Source organism: Papio anubis, chromosome 12 (assembly GCF_008728515.1).
Source record: "Papio anubis isolate 15944 chromosome 12, Panubis1.0, whole genome shotgun sequence".
NCBI classification, from domain to species: Eukaryota; Metazoa; Chordata; class Mammalia; order Primates; family Cercopithecidae; genus Papio; species Papio anubis.
In genome coordinates, this window is record NC_044987.1 from 103,619,872 (window position 1) to 103,643,236 (window position 23,365).

The window sequence follows — 23,365 nt, forward strand, 5'->3', positions numbered from 1 at the left end:
ATACATGATTTGCAAATATTTTGTCCCGTTCCGTAGTTTGCCTTTTTGCTTTCTTGATACAGTCCTTTGATACACAGCTGATTTTTGTCTTGATCTTGTACCCTACAACTTTGCTGAATTTATTTATTAGCTCTAGTATTTGTTTTATGGATTCTTTGAGTTTTTTTCTGTGTAGAATCATGTCATCTGCAAATAGAGATTTACATCTTCCTTTCCAATTTGGGTGTCTTTTATTTCTTTTTCTTGCCTAATTGCTCTGACCTAAACTTCCAGTACAATATCAAATAGCAATGGTGAAAGCAAACATTCTTGTCTTGTCGCTGATCTCAAGTGGAAAGTTTTCACCATTGAGTATGATGTTAGCTGTGTTTTCATAAATGTTTTTTCTAAAGTCAAGGAAATTCCCTTTTATTCCAAGCTTTCTGAGTGTTTTTATGAACAGATACTGGAATTTTTTAAATAAAAAATGTACATGTGTAAGGTATACAATAAGATGGTTTGATATACATAGTAATATGATTAATATAATCAAGCTAATTAATATATCTCCTCACATAGTTAACCCTTTTTGTGTGTGTAGTGGGGTGCTACATTTTGACAAATGCCTTTTCTACACCAATTGAGATGTCATGTTTTTTTTTTTTTCCCTTTGGTTCTATTAACGTGGTATATTATACTGATTTTCTTACGTTGAACCACCCTTCCATTCTTGGGATAAATCTGGCTTTATCATGGTGTATCATCATTTTAATATGCTCTTGAATTCAGTTTACTGGTGTTTTGTTGAGGAACTTTTGTTGTTGAGAGTTTTTGCATCTATATTCATAAGGGATATTGGTCTGTAATTTTCTATTCTTTTTGTTTTTGCTTTTTTGGAGGCAGGGTCTCGCTCTGTTACCCAGACTGGAGTGTAGTGGTGCAATTGCTGCTCACTGCAGCCTCAACTTCCCAGACTCAAGTGATCCTCCCATTTCAGCCTCCCAAGTAGCTAGGACTACAGGCATGCACCACCATCCCTGGCTAATTTTTTTACATTTTTTTGTAGAGATGGGGTCTTACTTTCTTGCCCAGGCAGGTCTTGAACTCCCAGGCTCAAGTGATCCCCCGACCTTGGCTTCCCAAAGTGTTAGAATTATAGGCATGAGCCACCAAGCCTGGCCTATAATTTAATTTTTTTTTTTTCCTTTGAGACACGGCAGGATCTTGCTCTGTCACCCAGGCTGGAGTACAGTGGCACGATTTCGGCTCAAGTGATCCTCCCACCTCAGCCTCCCAAGCATGGGGACTACAGCTGCACCACCATGCCTGGTTAATTTTATATATATATTATATATTAAATATATATTATATATAAAAATCTATATTATATATATTAAATATATATTTATATAAAAATATATTATATAATATATTATATATATATATTATATATAAATATATATATTATATATTTTTTATTATTATTTTTTTTTTGAGACCAGGTTTTGTCATGTTGCTCAGGCTGGTCTTGAACCACCCTGAGCTCAAGCTAACCTCCTGCCTTGGCCTCCCAGAGTGCTGGGATTACAGGCGTGAGCCACTGCACCCAGCCCATTTTCTGTTCTTTGGTGTCTTTGGCTTTGGTATCAGAGTAGTGCTGGCCTCGTAGAATGATTTAAGAGTGTATTTTCTGGAATTTGAGACAGATCGGTGCTAATTCTTCAAATGTTTGGTAGAATTCAGTAATAAAACCATCTGATCTTGTACTTTTTCTTTTTGGGGGAGAATTTTGATTACTGTTTCAATCTCTAGTTGTTACAGGTCTGTTGAGATTTTCTGTATCTTGAGTCAATTTTGGTAATGTGTGTGTTTTTAGGAATTTTCCATTGCACCTATGTTGTCTAGTTTGTTGGTGTACAGTTTCTCAGTATATTCTCCTATAATCGTTTTGAATTCTGTGAGATGTAATGTCCTCAGTTTCATTTTTGGTTTTAGTTATTTGTATCTTCTTTTTTTCTTAGTCTAAACCAGAGGTTTGTCAATTTTGTTATTCTTTTTGAAGAATCACCTTTTGATTTTGTTGATTTTGTTGTTCTTCTCTATTTCATTTATCCTCATCCTAGTCTTTTAATTTCTTTTTTTTTTTTTTTTTTTTTTGGCTTTGAATTTAGTTCTTTTTCTGTTTCTTAAGTTGTAAAGTTAGGTTATTGATTTGAGCTCTTTCTTCTTTTTTAATATAGACTCTTAGCAGATAAGTTTCCCTCTGAGTACCGCTTTCACAGCATCGCATAAGTTTTGGTATGTTGTGGCCTTGTTTTCATTTCTCTCAAAGTATTTTCTAATTTCCCTAGTGATTTCTTCTTTTACCCATTGCTTGTTTAAGAATGTATTGTTTAATTTCCATACACTTGTGAGTTTTCCAGTTTTCTGTTGTCATTGATTTCTAGCTTCTTTCCATTGTGGTTGGTGAAGATACTTTATGTGATTCTAGTCTTTCTAAATTTATTAATATTTGTTTTGTGGCCTAACATATAATCTGTCCTGGAGAATGTTTCATGTACACTTGATAAAAATATGGATGCTGCTCTTGTGTAGTGGAGTATTCTTCATATGCCTGACAAGTCTAATTGGTGTATGGTGTTGTTCAAGTTCCCTATGTCCTTTTTAATCTCTGCACAAGTTTTATCCATTACTTCAAGTGGGATATTGAAGTCTCCATTTATTATTGTAGAACTGTTTATTTCTGTCCTCAATTCTTTCGAAATTTTCTTCATATATTTTGGGGCTCTGTTGTTTGGTACATATATAACTGTTATATCATCTTTTTGAATCAACCCTTTTGTCAGTATATTATATAATGAGCTTCTTTGTCTCTTGTAACAGTTGTTGACTTTAAGTCACTTTTGTCTGATAGTCCTATAGCCATTCATTATAAACATCCTTTCACTTTCAACCTTTTTGTGTCTTTTTCTCTAAAATGAGTCTCTCTTACAGAATATAGTTAGATCATGTGTTTTGTTCATTCTGCCAGTCTGTCTTTTAATTGGTGAGTTTAATCCAGTTACATTTAAGTGATTACTGATAAGGAAGGACTTAATGCCATTTTGCTATTTGTTTTCTGTATATCTTATGTTTTTTATTCTTCATTTCCTCTAATACTGCCTTTTGGTTTGATTTTTATTCCTAGTGTGTCATTTTCATGCTTTCCTCATTTCTGTTTCTGTATATAATTATTTTCTTAGTGGTTACCATGGGGATTACAGTTAACATTCATACATTTTTAACAGTCTAGTTTGAATTAACCCCAGCTCAGATTTTTAAAACCCTGCTTGTATGGTTTCAGTCGAAGCCCTAATCTCAGCATCATGTAATATATCCATGTAAGAAACCTGCGTTGTACCCTCAAATCTAAAATAAATATAAATAAATAAATAAATAATAAAAGCTTTGCCAATGACAATAAAGGAAAAAGAAACTCTGCTCCTATACAGTTCTGCCCCCACTTTATGTTGTTACTGTCACAAATTATATCTTATACATTGTGTACCCACTAATACAGATTTATAATTACTTTGTGCATTTGTCTTTTAAGTCATATAGGAAACAAAAAGAGAAGTTAAAAATAAAATAAATAATAACACTGGCTTTTATATTTATTCATCTAGTTAGCTTTATTGGAGTTCTTATTTCTTTATATGGCTTCGAGTTACTGTCTAGTGTCCTTTCATTTCAGCCTGAAGGGACTCGCTTTAACATCTCTTTTAGAACTAGTATACTAGTAGTGAATGTCCTCTGGTTTTGTTTATCTGGGAGTGTCTTAATTTCTCCATTTTTGAAGAATGGTTTTGCAGGATATAGAATTCTTGGTTGATAGGGGTTTTTTTTGCTCAGCACTTTAAATATCTTAACCCATTTCCTTCTGGTCTGTAACTTAGTTGGATGGTTCTGGCTGATAGTCCCTCACAAGTTTGCAGTCAAACTAGTTGGCTAGAGCTGCAGTAATTTTAAGACTGTGCTACAGCTTAATAATCCACGTCTGAGCTCATCACATGGTTGTTGGCAGACCTCACTTCTTCTTCACTGGCTGTTGGCTGGAGGTTCTGTTCGTCACACCTGGGCCTCTCCGTAGTGCTGCTCACAACATGGCAGCTGGCTTCCCCCAGAGCAAGAGATCCATGAATGAAAGACACCCTCCACTACCACCAATGTCTTGATTGTTTTATTTGTATTTTTGTTTTTGGATACTTTTGGTATTATTTATATAGCACTGAGATAATCATACTTTTTCTTGCATGAGAGAGAGAAATTTAAACCTTGGGTAATTTTTTAGTGGAGAGGAATTGATTTGCCCTTCCTTAAAAGCATTGCCGCTAATTGCTTTACTCAGCCTTAGAAATGTAAGTAAGAGACTCCAAGAGACTTCACACAGCCTTGGAATGGAACAGCACACCCTTATAGTTGACCTTCTTTTCTCCCTCCTCCATCATACTTCTGTCCTTCCTATTCAAAGAGACATGAAAATAAGCTTTCTGGGCATCCAGGACTTTTAAAATGTCACTGTAAACTACTTTCCCATTGGTGGTTTGTTTTATGGAGGAAATGTGTCCTTTTTGATTAAAAATTGTGTGTGTGTGTGTGTGTGTGTGTGTGTGTGATGGAGAGAGAAAGACCTGAGTGATTGTCCCTTAGATCATACTCTTCACTCAGAAGACCAATCAGCTCTTTACTGTACACCTGCTCTGCATGAAGTACCATAATAGGCGCAAAGGGGTGCAAAAACAAGAGGTGCATAAAACAATTCCCATTCTTACATAGCTTTTAGTATAAAGGGGGAAATATGAGAGAACACCAGTGGGGAAAAAATGCAAAGCAGCCTTTGTGCCCCAGAGCACTGGTTGCCACAGTATTGATAAGGCAGATGCTTACGCTTTCCTTACGTAATCATATAAAAGCAGAAGGAAGATATGGAAGTGACCAGGAAAGAAAATGAAAGATCTTTGTGCTTGTGTTAGTTTTTCAGATCTAGTAAAATATTTCCAGCATAATGATTTTTGAGAGCTTTAGATGTCTTGTTTGTAGGACCAAAGTCTCATGTAGCCCCTGCCCATCAATAACCAGTTTTATTCTCACTTATTTAATTATTGTTGCCATATGAAAGGAGCATTACTTCCACATTTTTTCTAATTTTGAAAAAGTAAATTAGGTTTGTGTTTACAGTTTTATATTTCCTGTTTTAAAATTATTTGAGTATTTACAGAGAACTTCATAAAATGAGTTAGCCATTGGTCATGGTAAGAAAAGTAATGGGGCCGGGCACAGTGGCTCATGCCTGTAATCCCAGCACTTTGGGAGGCCGAGGCGGGTGGATCATGAGGTCAGGAGTTCAAGACCAGCCTGGCCAACATGGTGAAACCAGTCTACTAAAAATACAAGAAAACGATTAGCCAGGTGTGGTGGCACGTGCCTGTAATCCCAGCTACTCCAGAGGCTGAGGCAGAGAATTGCTTAAACCTGGAGGGGTGGAAGTTGCAGTGAGCCGAGATCGCACCACTGCACTCCAGCCTGGGCAACAGAGTGAGACTCCGTCTCAAAAAAAAGAGAATAGGCCGGGCGTGGTGGCTCAAGCCTGTAATCCCAGCACTTTGGGAGGCCGAGATGGGCGGATCACAAGGTCAGGAGATCAAGACCATCCTGGCTAACACGGTGAAACCCCGTCTCTACTAAAAAATACAAAAATCTAGCCGGGCGAGGTGGCGGGCGCCTGTAGTCCCAGCTACTTGGGAGGCTGAGGCAGGAGAATGGCGTGAACCTGGGAGGCGGAGCTTGCAGTGAGCTGAGATCCGGCCACTGCACTCCAGCCTGGGCGACAGAGGGAGACTCCGCCTCAAAAAAAAAAAAGAGAATAGTAGTGCAAGCCCAGTCTACCAGTATGCTAGCTACCTTTAGTATTTGAAGATGGTAATCAACTGGTGTTTCTTCTGCTTGAGTAGACGCTTCTGGAAGAAGAGGCTTGGAAAAATTAGGAAGTCAGCCTCTTGCAAGATGGCCCACTCTTAGCAATTGCATCTCTCCTCTGATGGATTATATAGACAGATTTTTAATATTCCATGTAAGGGTAGTTCTGCAGTCTCTCTGAGATTATGACTGGAAGTGTTCTGAAATAGAAGGCTATGTATGTAAGTTGTTTTCAATATCATTCTGATCTTAAGCAGGTTGTGGGCTGGAGCTTGACCTATAATATAAAAACAGTGGGTGGCTCATGTCTGTAATCCCAGCACTTTGGGAGGCTGAGGTGGGCAGATCACCTGAGGTCGGGAGTTCAAGACCAGCCTGACCAACATGGTGAAACCCTGTCTCTACTAAAAATACAAAAATTAGCCGGGTGTGGTGGTGGGTGCCTGTAATCCCAGGTACTAGGGAGGTTGAGGCAGGAGAATTGCTTGAACTTAGGAGGCGGAGGTTGCAGTGAACTGAGTGCCATTGCACTCTAGCCTGAGCAACGAGAGCAAAACTCCTTCTCAAAACAACAACAACAGCAGCAAAAAAACCAGCAGGCTTGCTTCTGGGAAACTACCCCCACATCCTAAAATACATGGAAATCAGAAAGGACAACCTGTACCATATTTTTATACTTAGGAATTAAATTGTATTTTTCTTTCCATATACCTTATTTAGAGTTGTATTTATAGATCCATATGTAGCCATGCAATATAATAACTTCAACTGGGGCTTTACATTTTAGTTGCCCCTCCCCCCATGAAATCTATAGTATTAACTTTTGTATTAATATGTTCCACATTTGAATATGTTGTCTTCTTTCTTGCTACTATTAAACTTCTTTTTTTTTTTTTTTTTTTTTTTTTGAGACGGAGTCTCGCTCTGTCGCCCAGACTGGAGTGCAGTGGCCGGATCTCAGCTCACTGCAAGCTCCGCCTCCCGGGTTTACGCTATTCTCCTGCCTCAGCCTCCCGAGTAGCTGGGACTACAGGCGCCAGCCACCTCGCCCGGCTAGTTTTTTGTATTTTTTTTTTTAGTAGAGACGGGGTTTCACCGTGTTAGCCAGGATGGTCTCGATCTGCTGACCTCGTGATCCGCCCGTCTCGGCCTCCCAAAGTGCTAGGATTACAGGCTTGAGCCACCGCGCCCGGCCGCTACTATTAAACTTCTGATTGCTTCACCCTTTTAATAAAAAACAAATTCTGAATTTTTATTTAATTTTTCTTTCCTAGACAGTTAAATCTCACACAGAAACAGATGAGAAACAAACAGAGAACCGCACCGTCACCCCACCTGCTGCACCCAAACCAAAACGGGAGGAGAACCCTCAGGTAGGCCTGTGTTTCCAAAGGCAGGTTGCAGTCTATGGTGTATGGTTTATTCTCATGTACCAGAAGGGGCACCTACTCTCTGAATGATGAAATGAACTTGATGTTCATCTTCTAATGCACTTTTATTATTCAGCAATGTTATTGCCAAGTCAAATTGGTCTAGAGTGGAATTCTTAGACTGTAGTCTTGAGGGTCCATGCACTTGTACATAGGCATTTTGATTGTATCAAAGGAAAAGTTTTTTATTTTTTTTTTATTTTTTTTTTATTTTTTGAGACGGAGTCTCGCTCTGTCGCCCAGGCTGGAGTGCAGTGGCCGGATCTCAGCTCACTGCAAGCTCCGCCTCCCGGGTTTACGCCATTCTCCTGCCTCAGCCTCCCGAGTAGCTGGGACTACAGGCGCCCGCCACCTCGCCCGGCTAGTTCTTTTTTTGTATTTTGTAGTAGAGACGGGGTTTCACCGTGTTAGCCAGGATGGTCTCGATCTCCTGAACTCGTGATCCGCCCATCTCGGCCTCCCAAAGTGCTGGGATTACAGGCTTGAGCCACCGCGCCCGGCCGGAAAAGTTTTTTAAAACATTATTCTTCATATGCATGTTACAAATTCGAAATGTTAAGATGAACGATGATTTTCCCAGCTGTCCCATTGCGTTCCTAATCATTACTGTGTTGTGTTTGTCTCAGCCAACATTTATAAGATATCCAGTTCACTCAGCTAATGTGTATTTATATTATCAATTGCAGTTATTAAATGTGCATTTTGTTATAACCATTGTATTACATTAGAACACCAAACCCAAAATGAATTAGCTCAAAAGTAATCCATTGAAGCATAAAAGTAGGGATGAAAATAGTAACATCTATACCACAATTTAGAATACAATTATAAACATAAATAGCAAAGAAGACCCTGATAAAAATATAGAATGTGAATCTGTATGTCCTTAGACAAGGAGATTTTTTCAGTTTGATGCTTTTGCATAAGCAGCTATAAACAGAAAATGTAGACAGGTAATATGATTATGAATATCTGACAGTTAGATTTCATTTGACCAGTAATTCACTTGCCTCTATCCTTAGTGCATTCTTCATAATGAAACCATGTGAAATAGTGGCATAAAGTCATCAAAGCTTCATGCCATTTTTTTAAAGTAGTTATTTATTGGGCCAGTTCAGGTTTCCTAAAACAAGTACAAAATATAATTCTTTCTAATATGAAATGAATGAATTTTTAATTTTATCTTTAAAAAGAGGGCCAAAACTTGAGCGATAAAGAAATACTAGCCACAGAAATTGCTGAGGAACTTGTGAAATCATCCACAGAATTAATAACAAGTATTATGCTCTGAGGAGGAAAAATTGAGCAGAATTTCCCTATCAAAGGAAACTGAAGGATCCAACCTAGGCAAACATAGTGAGACCTTGTCTCTGCAAAAAATAAACAAAAGTAACCAGGTGTGGTAGCGCATGTCTATAGTCCCAGCTACTCAGGAGGCTGAGGTGGGAGGATCACTTGAGCCCGGGAGGTCTAGGCTGCAGCGAGCTGAGATGGTGCCACTGCGCTCCAGCCTAGGTGATGGAGGGAGACCCAGTGTGGGCAAGCAAGTACCATCATGTGTAGTAGCAGATAGTTCACCTTCTACTTGGACAGAATCACTGCCATAAACAAAGTAAATTAGCTCTTGGCATAGGTGGGGTACATATATGAGGTAAAAGTTCTTGGCAGCTTTTTATTCTATCATCAAAAATTTAGGCTGGGCATGGTGGCTCATGCCTGTAATCCCAGCACTTTGTGAGGCTGAGATGGGCGGATCACCTGAGGTCAGGAGTTCAAAACCAGCCTGACCAACATGACGAAACCCTGTCTCTACTAAAAATACAAAAATTAGCTGGACGCAGTGGCACATGCCTATAGTCTCAGGTACTCGGGAGGCTGAGGCTGGAGAATTGCTTGAACCCAGGAGGCAGAGGTTGCAGTGAGCCGAGATCGTGCCGCTGCACTCCAGCCTGGGTGACAGAGTGAGACTTCATCTCAAAAAAAAAAAAAAAATTTATTCCACAAGAGAGGAATTTTTTTCTCACTTAATTATTTTGTGAACTTGATCTAAACTGGCAAAGATGATTTGGGTGTGAGTGGCCAAGAAGGGTGCTGTTACTTGCTTAAAAGAGGGTGCAGCTGAATATCAGTCCACACACTGCTTCATCAAAAGAGCAACAGTTAGGGGAGAGCCTCTTGATCTTGATTATATTTCTAAGGAATAGTGAAAATTAGGAATGTAGTCAGTTGGCAACCACAAAGTGTATGTCACTTCAACATACAGTTTAGAAAACTGGAAAGGCCAAGACTGCTTTTTCTTACCGGACTAATCTGGCTGTCAAGGGGATAGGTACCCATCTAAGTTTTTGAAATAAGAAATAATATAAAAACATTTCTTCAGGACTCTGAAGTTACCAGTAAAGGACATTTCTGTGTTCTCAAGTGGCTTGGTGAAGAAGTTTATTTTCAAATAGACTGACCCTATCACTTCAGGCCAAAGTGGCATAATATCGAGGATAAGATGTCAGGACTTTTAAAGATCAAATTGTGGTATAAATAAGTCTACAGGAGTATGTCTTTTACAATTGAAGATGTTCTTTATTCATCAGAGAAAGAAATTGATAATGTATTATTTGGCATATTTAGAAACTGCATGCAGTAGTACAACAGAAAATGAAGACACGCTTTTCAGACCACATGCAAGCAAAGAAAAGAATAGAAATCAATTTGTTTCCCTCTCCGGCTTGAAGAGTCTTAACATTCCATCTTCGGGGCCCAGTATTTTCACCAGCTTAGTTTCTGATGGAGTCCTAAGAGTGGTCTTCAAAGAGAAATTGCTCCATAATTTTAGGTTCACGTGTGATTGAAAAATCATAGTATTCAGCAGAAACACCTGCTGTCGTTCCTGAAAATCATTTAGCTGTGAGTTAGCATTGTCCTAAAAATCATTTAGCTGTGAGTTAGCATTGTGGCAGTATAAATGTGAGAAACTGGGACCCAGTCGTGACAAGTGAAACACTCAGAATTTGGAGCTTGTTAAATGGGAGGCTCTTTAAAACCCTCTGCATGTTTTGTGAGTATGAAATCCTCTTCTTTTTAAGAGGATTTTTCTGTGGGGCGGGGAACTCGGATCGCACAAGATACTGATTTCTGTCATTGAGAAAGAAGATGAGGCCCCAGTCCTTCTCTTTTGGCCCTGTTAGACCAGAGAGCCTCTAGAGCAAACTTCCTAACCTGTGGCCCATGGGCCACATGTGGCCCAGGATGGCTTTGAATGTGGCCCCATAAAAATTTGTAAACTTCCTTAAAACATCGTGAGGTTTTTTTGTGATTTTTTGTTTAAATTTCATCAACTATCATTGGTGTTAGTGTATTTTATGTGTGGCTTGAGACAATTCTTCTTCTTCCAATGTGGCCCACATTGAAGGAAGCCAAGATTTTGGACACCCCTGCTGTAGAGGATCTCCATGGCTCCTTAGAGAATGTCTGCTCTTGTGCGTTCATATGTGACCTGCCCATTGGGCTGGCTTTCCCTAATGTCCTACTAGGAACTGGCAATTGGCTTTGTGAGAACCCAGACTGAAGTATATTCTTCTTTTGTTTCTCTGGCACAGAAACTTGCCTTCATGGTGTCTCTAGGGTTGGTAACACATGACCATCTAGAAGGTAAGAGAAGATATTCTTGGCACTGCCTTTTTTTCTGGCCCACAGCTTTGTTCCTGAAAATGGTGTTTGATTGAATTCCTAGAATAGAAAATTGGAACACAAATAGAGTATGATTCAGCCAGTGTGGACTTTATTTCCTTTAGTGGGAAAATTGCCTTCCCTCTGTCTAATGTTCCTATCATTATCCAAACTACTGTCCTGGGAAAACCTCGCCAGTTGCCTAAATTAAGGTGACTTCTGTTCATTTAGGGGAACTCTTCTTTTTCCAAACAGCACAAAGTAGCAAGCGCTCTTCCAACAAGTCTATAATTTCTGGTCACTCCAGGTTATCAGAATGTTGAGAACAGTTACAAAGCTGTACCTGTCCTGCTTATTTAATTCAAGAATGGTGAACTTTGGTTATTCAGTTTAAGTCTTATGGATAAAGCTCATCCAGACCTGAATATACAGCAGTCTAAAAATCAGGACAGCTTGTTTACAAGGGCTGTCTATTGTTAAACTCTCCACAGAGAGCCACGTGTGGGACAGCGTGGTCTTGCAGGTGAGAGTAGCTGGTCCTACACATTTGCTGCCAGTAGTGTGCTTGCCTCTGTTGAGGCTTCAGTGAGACAGAGACTTGTCCCTAATTCTGATTTCTTATGGGAAAACCAATAGATAAAACAATGAAGTTAAGTTTTTTAGGTTCTCCATGTCTCTCTTTTAATCAAAACTTTTTCTTCTCTCAAGAAATCCAAAGCAAGAGGCAAGAGCGAAAAAGAAGAACAACAGCAAATCCGGTCTACAGCGGAGCAGTCTTTGAGCCAGAGGTATTACTGGCCAGCGCCTGGCCCTTCCCTCATGTTCCAGTTTTATTTATAAGCTGTTCGGTGCCTCCTCTCTGAAAACCTGCTGAAGAACAGCACCCTGATTGTACTTGGCCAGTTCTGTGAAGTGGTAGATTTTTTTTGACTTATCATTTTTATTAGTCACTGCTTACCCCTTAGGTTTTTTTCCCTAAGTTTCAGCAGATACACGCCCACCTTAAAATTTTAATTCATCCTGACTTCAATACAACTGTCATCGGCAAGAGAGGCAGACTTCTCTGAGATAGTCTCTGAGAGCCAAGTACATACAATAAAACCCTTGAGCATTGAGACCTTAGGATGATTAGCACTAACTAGTTGGCATGTTGACAGTCATGCCGTGCTTGATCTTTAGCTTGTGCCAGTATTAGTAATAACCACACTATTCAACAGTCACCTTTCCTTCTTCAATCCTCAAAGCGTAAGAAGAGTGCAGTCACATACCTAAACAGCACAATGCACCCTGGGACCCGGAAGAGAGGTGAGGACCTTTTTATATCTCTCCCTTGCTGCTGTTGCTTTTGCTTTCTGTGTGTGTTTCTTCTCCTTCCCTCCTCCCATCATTATAGGACCTAACTCCTCTATCCTTTGAAAATAGTTTTGTTCTCTGAGAATGGGAGAGAAAAGAGAATGAGATTTCTTATTAGAGTTCTGTATGTTGAATCAAAAGCTGACTTTACTAGGATTCTGGCAAAGCTGACTCAGGGGAATGGCTTAATGTAGCATTTCTGCCCCAAGCCTGCCAGGCCATCCATGAGTAGCACAGTGAACAGAACCCCATGTAAAAGGAAGCATTTGAGTGTTATTAAGCAGAACAGAGCACTGCCGTTGCCAAGGTATTCCTAATAGTGTCTTGGTTGTCCTACTGCTGGCAAGGCCAGAGTGTGACGCTGAGTTTCTTGGAGCTGCAGACTTTCCAGGAAGGAAAGAGATAGCCACACTTGAGAACTTAGAATCTTTGAAAAGAGGACATCTCCAACTAAGGAAGTAAAGGTCACTCTCAAAACAGGCTCCCTAAAGAACAGATTCCTAAAGAGCTCCAATCCCGTATTTCAGACCTTCCCATGGACATTCCAGAATCTTACTTTTAGGCAGAGCAGAAAAAACAGCAGCAGGAGCAGCATCTCTCACCATGCAGGTCTAAATAGGTCTTAACAGCTCAGGGTTTGAGCTCATAAACAAGGTACTGAAATGTTCTTTGATGTCAGTAATACATCCCAAGGTCCTTTTCTCCACATGGTAATGTGTCCCTGAATTACAGTTCCAGGCTAGAAAGGTTGCAGAGTGAGTGGAGTAGCATACTAATTTTTGCATGTGCACACACAGTCTCAGAGCTATTAGAAGCTCAGGAGGTCATCCTGACCCTTTGTCTGCCTTAGGCAGGACTACACTGTTACCATTCCCTCCCCACAAAAAAGATATCATAGCCACCCTTAGTAACCCATTCTAATGTTTCATCAGTCCTGTCCTTCAAGTACTCAAAAATATTTAGATGGGAAACTGTAAGTCATGACTTTATATTGATTCCTGGGCCACAGTAACCAGTACTCTAAGTTATTTTTGTTTTGTTTTGTGTTTGGTGGTTTTTTTAGTGACCCCGATGCAGTTCTCAAAAAGGAGCCCCCCAGCCAGAGGCCACAATAATTGGCCTGATAGTGGGCAGCATCTGCCAAGAGGACAGGGGTTAAATGAGCCAGAAAGACCTTGGCATCTCTTGCCAAGGTCAGAGGATAAAAGCCTGCATCCACAGTGCCTAGGATATGCCTTTTGTGGGTAAACAAGAGAGCATTCATCTTGTTCTTCCCCTTCCAGCAGCACTGAACTCCCTAGAAAAGACAAACCAGTAAGAACTGTCTTTGTACTGTAGGCATCACCAATTTAACACAGAGAGGTAATATTTTTGTAACATCTGACAGAATCATGACTCTTGTGCATAATCCTAATATAAATCATAACTGTTGGCAAAGTCATGATCCTACATACCATTTACCAGTGCTTATAGGCAATTTCGTACCTCTCTGTACCTTTTTTTCCCCTTGGTATATTGGGCATATACATTTGATCACTCATAGCTTAGAAGCAATGACCTTGGCCCTTAGAAGACAAGGGCCCTGACTTAGATATGTGGTGAGGCAAGAGTGGCTGCCCTAGACTTTCTGTACCCATGGGGCTCATTTAAGTTGCTTTGTAGCCTTGAGGTTTGAGTCAAAACGCTCTTATACAAATCAGATGTCTCAGGAGTGCTGATGCCAGGGCCTTTCCTGAGACTTTTAAACAGCTCCAATTTTTAGAGATGTAGTTCATCAGGATGTTTGTCATGTAAAATGGAGAGACAGCTGCCAGTCAACTGGGGAGGGTATCCAGGGACAGAAATACTTTAAAATTCATACTTAAAAATTCATTGCTAAGCCCAGAGCATCTTTTAAGCTCTTAGGTTTCAAGCTCCTCCCAGAACATACCTCTCAGTAGCTCTACCAGCAAGGGGTAAGAATAGTTAACTTGAATTTTGCCTGTCTCCACCCTCATAAAATGCAGACAGAAGAGAGAAGGAAAAGCAGAAATCCTAAATAAATCAGTCTGTGGGAACTGAGAATCATTAATAGTATTGTGAGAATGCTGATTGCAGAGAAACTTAGAGAACAGTATGCAAAAGATATGAAAAAATAAAGTAAACTCGGCCGGGTGGGGTGGCTCACATCCCAGCACTTTGGGAGGCCAAGATGGGCAGATCATGAGGTCAGGAGATCGAGACCATCCTAGCTAACACGATGAAAGCCCATCCCTACTAAAAATACAAAACATTAGCTGGGCATGTGCCTGTAGTCCCAGCTACTCGGGAGGCAGAGGCAGAAGAGTCACTTGAAGCCAGGAGGCGGAGGTTGCAGTGAGCCGAGATCGCGCCACAGCACTCCAGCCTGGGTGACAGAGCGAGACTCCGTCTCAAAAAAATAAAAAATAAAAATAAAAATAAACTCATTCCTGGCCCCGGCTCCCACTGAGCTCTGTTATCTTGGTTCTTGCACTAGAAATCTCAAATTGCAATAGTCCAGGAACTTCACCACAATCTGCCCAAGGTGAGGTCTTTCTATATCAGCCAGCACCTTCTGTCATTCTCCAGAGCTCTCTTATCCTCCCTTCTCTTGAGAGTCATGTAGTTGTTTCTAATGACATTTAAATCTTTGCTTCTCTTCCTTCCTTTGGGACTGTTGAATTAACCTTCTGTCTGCTACCTCACTTCCTTTTCCATGCTAGCCAATGAGGAACACTGGCCAAAGGTATGTAAGATCATTTTCCCCCTCTCTTTCCCTCCCCCTTTTTCCCTTTTGTTCCCTTCTCTTGGTATATAGGTCGTCCTCCAAAATACAATGCAGTGCTGGGGTTTGGAGCCCTTACCCCAACATCCCCCCAATCCAGTCATCCTGACTCCCCTGAAAATGAAAAGACAGAGACCACATTCACTTTCCCTGCACCTGTTCAGCCTGTGTCCCTGCCCAGCCCCACCTCCACAGACGTAAGTAACTTGGGAAAAGCACACTGTCTTTCTGAGAGCTTAAATTGGGAAAAGCGTTATCATATGTTGTCTCCTTACCGACTTGCACCTTCTTGACTAACCCTGGAACAGCAATTAAACCCTATAGAATGCTTGTTATACCATGTAAGGCAGCTTTCTTTTGAGTTTCCAGGCCTTCCATGTCCTTGAGAAACATGTTAAATATAACCTCATGGAACTCAGCCAGCTTTCAGAGTCTGAATTTGATCTACTGTGAATGAGTTCTCAGAAAACAGATGGGGCGGGGAGATCAGCTCATACAATTGAGAGGTGTGCAGGTTTCTGTCATCAGTGTTTTGGGAGTGGGGAAAAGTGAACAAGGCATACGGTCCCCCAGCAGCCCTTGTTTGCTGCTTCAAATACAATTCCAGAAGTGGAAAGTTTTCTTTAGAGCAAATGTATTCAGCAGAGTTGATCAGAAACAGCTTCTTGAAAACCTGTCAAATACTTAGTAGCCCTTCACCCACAAACTGCAGGAATGTGAACTAGTGCTCTGAATGTTTAAATGAACCTCAACAAAGCTCAGAATTCACTCAGCAGATACTTACTGAGTGCTACTCTGCTGACCAAGTGCTGTTCTTGGGCCTGGGAACACAGCAGGGAAAAAACCAACTCCCTGTCCTCAAGGAGCTCATCTGAAGAGGCAGATAATAAGAAAGTGAATATATAATATGTCAGGTAATGATAAGTGCTATGAAGAAAAATGGGGCTGGGCGTGGTGGCTCACACCTGTAATCCCAACACGTTCAGAGGCCGAGGCAGGCGGATCATCTGAAGTCGGGAGTTCAAGACCAGCCTGGCCAACATGGTGAAACCCCGTCTCTACAAAAACACAAAAATTAGCCGAGCATGGCACACTCCTGTAATCCCAGCTACTCAGGAGACTGAGGCAGGAGAATCTCGGAACCCAGGAGGCGGAGGTTGCAGTGAGCCGAGATTGCGCCACTGCACTCCAGCCTGGGTGACAAGAGTGAGACTCCATCTCTTAAAAAGAAAACAAAATTGGAGTGGATTAAGGGCATACAGCATACTGGCCGGAGGCTGATGTTTATGAAGAGTGGTGAAGCCTCTCTGACAGGAAGTGAAGGAGTGAACCATGGATCTGGGGAAAGAGCCTGCCAGGCAGAGGGAACAGCAGTTCAAAGTCCTGAAGTGGGAGTGTGCGTGGCATCTTGAAAGAAAAGCAAGAGGGCCAGGATAGTGGGGCAGAGCAAGCTGGCCAGGGTGGTGGGAAATGAGGCCTCAGAGGTGTCCGGGCCAGTTGCGCAGGACTTTGTGGCTTTCGTTCTCAGTAAAATGGGAGACCATTAGAGAGTTTTGGGCAGAGGAGTGACATAATTTTTCAATATTTATTTGGAAAATTTTCAAACCTACAGAAAAGTTACCATAATGGTACAAAGAACCAATGTATATCTTTCACATTGATTCACCAGTTGTTAACATTTTGCCACATATGCCTCTCACCTACCATACACACTTATTTTGGGGGAACCAGTTAACAAGAAGTTGCAGACTTCATGAATCTTCACCCTAAAATATTCCACTATATATCCCCTAAGAGCAAAAATACTGTCTTATGTAGCTACAATGCTTTTATCAAATTGAGGAAATTTAACACTAGTAAAATATTACTATATAAAATATACAGTCCATATTCAGATTGCTCCATTTGTCCCTTACTTGCTTTTGTGACACTTTGTTTTTTCTGCTCCAGGGTCCAATTCAAGATTACTCTTGACATTTATTGTCATGATATTGTCTGTTTGGTAATCCTTTATTCTGGAAGAGTTTCTCATTCCTTGTCTTTCATAACATTGATGTTTTTAAAAAGATACCCAGTTCCTCTGTAGAATGCGTCTCCGTTTGGATTGTGTGATTTTTTTTTCTCAGCAGTAGATTCAGGGTATGCATTTTTGCAGGAGCGCTAATAAGTGACGATGGGTCGTTATCAGGGCATCACAGCAGGAGGCACACGTTGTCAGTCTCTCCTGTTGATGATGTTAACTTGCGTCTCCTCAGATAGTTTTCTGTCAGATTTTTCTACCTGTAAATGTGCCTTTTTCCTGTGGTGGAGATAGCTTTGAGTCTATATAAAAACTGTTCCCAACAAACTGTTACCTAATGTTTTTAGCATCCTTTAATGATTCTTGCTTGCATTTATTATTTTTAAGGTGTACGCAAAATCAACTTGGATTTTAAAAAGGATCACTGTGTCTAAAATATGCAGAAGAAAAGGGCCTATAGGGAAAATAGGATGGAAGCAGGAAGACCAGTTAGGAGGCTATTGCAATTGTCCGGGCAAGAGATGATGGGCAGGCACGGTGGCTCACACCTGTAAATCCTAACACTTTAGGAGGCCAAGGTGGGCGACTGATTGAACCCAGGAGTTCAAGACCAGCCTGGGCAACATGGCAAGACCCCTGTCTCTACAAAACACTAAAAAATTAGCGAGGTGTGATGGCAACGTAGTGAAACCCTGTCTCTACTAAATATACAAAAATTAACCGGGCATACTGGTGTGCCCCTTTAGTCACAGCTGCTTGCAAGGCTGTGGTGGGAGGATCACTTGAGCATGGGAGGTTGAGGCTGCAGTGAGCCATGATTGCACCACTGCACTCTGGTCTGGGTGACAGAACAAGACCCTGTCTCAAAAAAAAAAGGAAAGAAATATGATATGATAGCTTGGCCTAATTTGATGGAAGAAGCAGAGATGGAGAAAAGTGATCACGTCTGCATATATTTTGAAGAGCCATCAGGATTGAATATGGGTTATGAGAAAAAGAATGGTCAAGGAGAAATCCAAAGTTTTTGGCCTAAATGACTAGAAAGATGAAGCTTCCATTTACTAAAGATTAAGAGGAGCAGATCTGGGGAGGGAAATAAAGAGTTTCACTTCACACATGTCTCAGTTATTTGGTGAATTACAGAGCTTGCCATTGACCATCCTAAGATGAAATGTCCTTTGAACTTGAAGGTTCTCAGAACCTCCTAATGGCACACCCCTCTCCAAGGAGCAGCAGAATGCCATATGAATATTCCGAGTTAAAATTCCAGAGGCAACAAAGAAAATGTTATCTTTGGAGGACTAGGGTCATAGAATAATTCTGTTCTCTGACAGGTTTCCTTGTTTCCTTCCTTAGACGTCATTGGTGGTTACAGATTCATCATTCTCTAAAGATTCAGCATTTTGTCCAGCTTTCCCAACTTTTGGCATTAATAATTGACAGGTTTTCTAACTGTCCTGTTAATAAGCAGCAGGGTCTCTCTCAGAAATCTTGTTTGCTAGCGCCAAAGATTGTCCCAACTTCTTCTCAGTTGAAGTATTGCCAAAGGATCGCCAGCTCATTGGCCTCTTGGTAGAGCTCTCCCTCTAGGGTGGTACACAAATACTCGGGGACAGATGATTTTGTGGTTCTGCATGTGAGTCTCTCTCCTAAACAATGTTGTTTTTGTTGTATTTTTTGGGCCAAATGGGATTATGGTTTTCTTAGAAAGATTGAACCCAAAGGATCCACTCATCAACTCACAAACTAAGAGCTTCTGCCAGGTTTTGTCTAAAAATTGAAACATATTTCTTTTCAGAAATCTAAAGGTAAAAGAAAGCTTTTTTAACAAACTCCCTAAGTTAAACTCAGCAGAACATATTTTTAAGATAATTGACTTCTCCTTTTACCGTATCCCAGTAGTGGCAGTGATTAAAATCAGCACACAGGGCTCTGTATGTTTGCTGCTGGGTAGCATAAGTTCCAACAACATTAATTAAACAATAACACTTGAGAGGCAGGCATTTCTAGGGATCAATAACCATTTTGAGGGACTTGGTGTAATACAGGACCTACCAGGCACTAATCCTCTAGATGTACCTTGTTGCCACTATCATCATTTTTATGAGAAGGGAAGATACGTTAATATAATTATAAAAATTTTTTATCACTTAATGAAATTGCAGTTGATATTGCCATGGTGCTTCCTAAAAACACACCTCCTCAGCGCCTAGCCAAGCATCATGGGCCAGCTGTCTTTCAACTTACCTACTGTCTGGTTTATAGTAATAATTTGGTCAGTCATCAAAGCCTAAGCCTTTTGACCTGGCATGGTGCCTCCGTAGCACTTCCTCTGCTCTTTTTAGGCAAAGAACCGGTTCTGTATGGATAAAATGTTTTGGCATCTTATATTCATTTCTCTGGGCAGCAGTTCTCAAAGTGTAGTTTGGGAGTTCCCGAGACTCTTTCAGGGAGTCATAAAATCAAAACTATTTTCACAATGATACTAAACTGTCATTTGCCATTTTCATTCTCATTCTCTCAAGACGGAACAGTGGAGTTTACCTGATATTGCATGATGTGTGATGATGATGTCACTCTGGCAGCTAATGGAATGTGTACCTCTGTGTTTTGAAGTTTAAAAATGTTTTGATATACTATGTTTGTAATTTTTCATGGTTCTGTAATTCAGAATTAAAAGTTTTTACCAGCCTGGGTAATAAAGTGAGACCCCCATCGCTACAAAAAATTAAAAAATTAGGCCGGGTGCGGTGGCTCAAGCCTGTAATCCCAGCACTTTGGGAGGCCGAGACGGGCGGATCACGAGGTCAGGAGATGAGACCATCTGTAGCTAGCTTACGGTGAAACCCGTCTCTACTAAAAATACAAGAAAAATTAGCCAGGCTGAGGTGGTGAGCCTGTAGTCCCAGCTTCTCGGGAGGCTGAGGCAAGGAGAGAATAAGTGAGCCGGGGGTGGAGCTTGCAGTGAGCGAGATGTCAGCCACTGCACTCCAGCCTGGGGCACAAGAGCAAGACTCCGTCTCAAAAAAAAAAAAAAAAAAAAAAATTAAAAAATTAGCCAGGCATGGTGGTATGCGCTTGTAGTCCCAGCTACTTGGGAGGCTGAGTTGGGAGGATTACCTGAGCCTGGAAGGTCGAGGCTGCAGTGAGCCGAGATCACAGCACTGCACTCTAGCCTGGGTGACAAAGCCAGACCCTGTCTCAAAAAAATTGTTTGCTGTTACCTAAGTTGTATTAATAGATATAACTCATATAAAAGCTCTCTGGAATCCTCAGTAACTTTAAGAGTGAAAAGGAATCTTAACACCAAAAATCACAGGATCTATAAACAAGATAGGAAGTTTCCTTTGGGAACTTAAATAATAATTTAGTTTTTATTTTCTGTCTTTCTGCCTTCTATTTCTTGATGGTCTCCTTGCTCAGAAGCAAAGGAAAGTGAACACCTCTTCGTTTATCCCAAGTGCCGCTGAATAAGATGCCCAGTTTGTCTCATTCACTCCATCACTGATAATTTTTTCTATGGTTCACGTAAAACAGTCTCTAAAATCACACATTTTAAATAAACTTTCTAAAGACGCAGACTCACCACTTAGGGATAAGTTTCAAGAAAGGCTGACCCTCTAGAGGAGAATAGCCCTCAGCCTGATTTTAATAATGAAGAAAATCGTAGTTGATCTAGGGATGAAACCTTACCTCTTTTGGTGCCTAGAAGTTAAACTATTAGGCTACATTCACATGTAATATTTTAGAACATATGTTAAGTATTTTTTTTACTGTCCAGGGGTCACATTTTCCTACTAAGAAAGATTAAAAGCTGCCAGGCGCAGTGGCTCACGCCTGTAATCCCAGCACTTTGGGAGGCCGAGGTGGGCGCATCATGAGGTCAGGAGTTCGAGACCAGCGTGACCAACATGATGAAACCCTGTCTCTACTAAAAATATATAAGCCAGGCGTGGTGGTGGGCGCCTGTAGTCCCAGCTATTCAGGAGACTGAGGCAGGAGAATCGCTTGAACCCAGGAGGCGGAGGTTGCAGTGAACCAAGATCGTGCCACTGCACTCCAGCCTGGTCAACACAGCAAGAGACTCTGTCTTAAAAAAAAAAAAAAAAAAAAGAAAAAGATTAAAATCCATCCACACTATGATGTATCTTAAAACTTTTGTAGCCTCTTTTCTGGGCTGCCAGATACCCTAGTGGATTACAGAGCAAGTTTCCCTTGGAGTGAAATTGTAGGTCCATGATGATGTGTTCCTTCAGTGGTGATGGTGGAGGGATTACATCATAGAAAGGAGGGATTCATCCTGTGCATAATTTCTGTATTAGACCCTCTGGCAGAATAGCCAGGAAATCCACAGCGGCACATTGGCTTGACTTGCTGGGTCACCTCTGGCACTTCCCTTCAGTCTTCCCTTCCCTGGTGTCCTTCTCAGTGGATTTAATCCCATCCAGAGAATGAGCTAGGGGTTGACTCACTGGAAAAGACCTCTTCAATAGCTCTTTTGTTTGGCTATGTTCTCCTCTTCCAATTTTGAGTAGATCTGCTTTATTCTGATGGTGCCTTCTGTTCAGAGACTCCAGCAGACTTACCTGGGTCCTATAACTATCACTGTGATGGGGGTGGTAGAGAGACAGGACTGGCACAACAGACTGGGGCTGCTCATCTTTTTCCAGCTGGTGAAGTTTTTATAGGGATAAAGCCTCCCAGAATAGAATGGCCCATTGAACAGCAAACACAAAATACTGGTTTTAGGAGAATATTGTCAGCTGTTGCTTTGGCTTTTTAAATTCTTCATTTTAGAAAGAACTCGCATATGAATTTAATTTGTTCTGACTTAATATTTTCCCCTTTGAACTTTCACTGTATTTTTTTCTTCTTGAGCAAGCAAGAAAACTCCAATTTTTGTCTGTCTTCTTTCCCAGTCCTTCTAAACTCCCCCCAAAATTGATAGGTGATGAGAATTGTTTGTATCATATTGTGAAACACTTTGATGAATGGACTTCCATGCCTATACGTAGGTTGTCCTCTACTAAAACATAATAAACTCTTAGGTATCGCCTATAATGTTAATTTTGGCCTAGGCGACTATAGACCTCTCCTGTAAACTCTTAATTTTAAGAATACAGTAGTCCCTGCCGGGCGCAGTGGCTCACGCCTGTAATCCCAACACTTTGGGAGGCCAAGGTGGGCGGATCACAAGGTCAGGAGATCGAGACCATCCTGGCTACCACGTGAAACCCCGTCTCTACTAAAAATACAAAAAATTAGCTGGGTGTGGTGGCAGGCACCTGTAGTCCCAGTTAATCGAGAGGCTGAGCCAGGATAATGGCGGGAACCCAGGAGGCGGAGCTTGCAGTGAACCGAGATCACACCACTACACTCCAGCCTGGGCGACAGAGCGAGACTCCGTCTCAAAAAAAAAAAGTATACAGTAGTCCTCCCTTATCTGAGGTTTCACTTCTTACTCTTTCAGTTACCCATAGTCAACTGCAGTCTGAAAATATTAAGATGTTTTGAGAGAGAAAAAAGAAGACAGACCTCATTCACATCTTTTATTACAGTATATCATTATAGTTGTTCCATTTTCTTAGTCACTGTTGTTAATCTCTTATTGTGCCTAATTTATAGATTAAACTTTATCGTGGGTTTGCATGTGTAGAAAAACATATATATAGGGTTCAGTACGGAGGTTTCAGGCATCCGCCGGGGGTCTTGGAACATAGCCCCCATGGATGAGGGGGGACTATTGTACTGTCCCCACTCGGGGAGCCTTAGCTATATGGAGTGAGTAGGGGCCTGTGCTAATGGTGATTCCTACTTCTCTTGAGTACTCCTGGACCGAGGCAGCTGATTGTCCGAAAACATTTATATGCATCTAGAATGTGCATGTTAACATTAAAATTTTACCTTTTTTGTCCTTTTTCTTACCTTTCCTCTCAACTTTATAGGGTGATATTCATGAGGATTTTTGCAGCGTTTGCAGAAAAAGTGGCCAGTTACTGATGTGCGACACGTGTTCCCGTGTATATCATTTGGACTGCTTAGACCCCCCTCTGAAAACAATTCCCAAGGGCATGTGGATCTGTCCCAGATGTCAGGACCAGGTACTGTGGGTGGGTCTGACGGGGGAAGGGCCAAGGAGGACAAAGACACGGCCATCAGGAGGAATTCCTTTCCCAGGGA

At 41.1% G+C, this 23,365-nt stretch overlaps 1 protein-coding gene across 47 annotated transcripts in view; it reads left to right on the forward strand.

Annotated features, from left to right (window-relative positions):
• Positions 1 to 23,365, forward strand: part of PHF21A (PHD finger protein 21A) — a 191,392-nt gene that overhangs the window by 162,529 nt on the left and 5,498 nt on the right. For 40 of the 47 annotated variants that reach the window (XR_004177537.1, XM_031653486.1, XM_031653513.1 and 37 more), the window contains 6 exons: positions 7,209 to 7,307; positions 10,958 to 11,009; positions 11,736 to 11,815; positions 12,272 to 12,332; positions 15,199 to 15,362; positions 23,131 to 23,286. Coding sequence is in view for 45 of the 47 variants with exons in the window: in XM_031653486.1 (XP_031509346.1) it covers positions 7,209 to 7,307; positions 10,958 to 11,009; positions 11,736 to 11,815; positions 12,272 to 12,332; positions 15,199 to 15,362; positions 23,131 to 23,286 (612 nt within the window). In the remaining 2 variants the exon portion in view is untranslated. Of the gene's footprint in view, positions 1 to 7,208; positions 7,308 to 10,957; positions 11,010 to 11,735; positions 11,816 to 12,271; positions 12,333 to 15,103; positions 15,127 to 15,198; positions 15,363 to 23,130; positions 23,287 to 23,365 lie in introns of all 47 variants that reach the window. The other 7 variants (XR_004177538.1, XM_031653517.1, XM_031653512.1 and 4 more) reach the window with 1 other exon arrangement.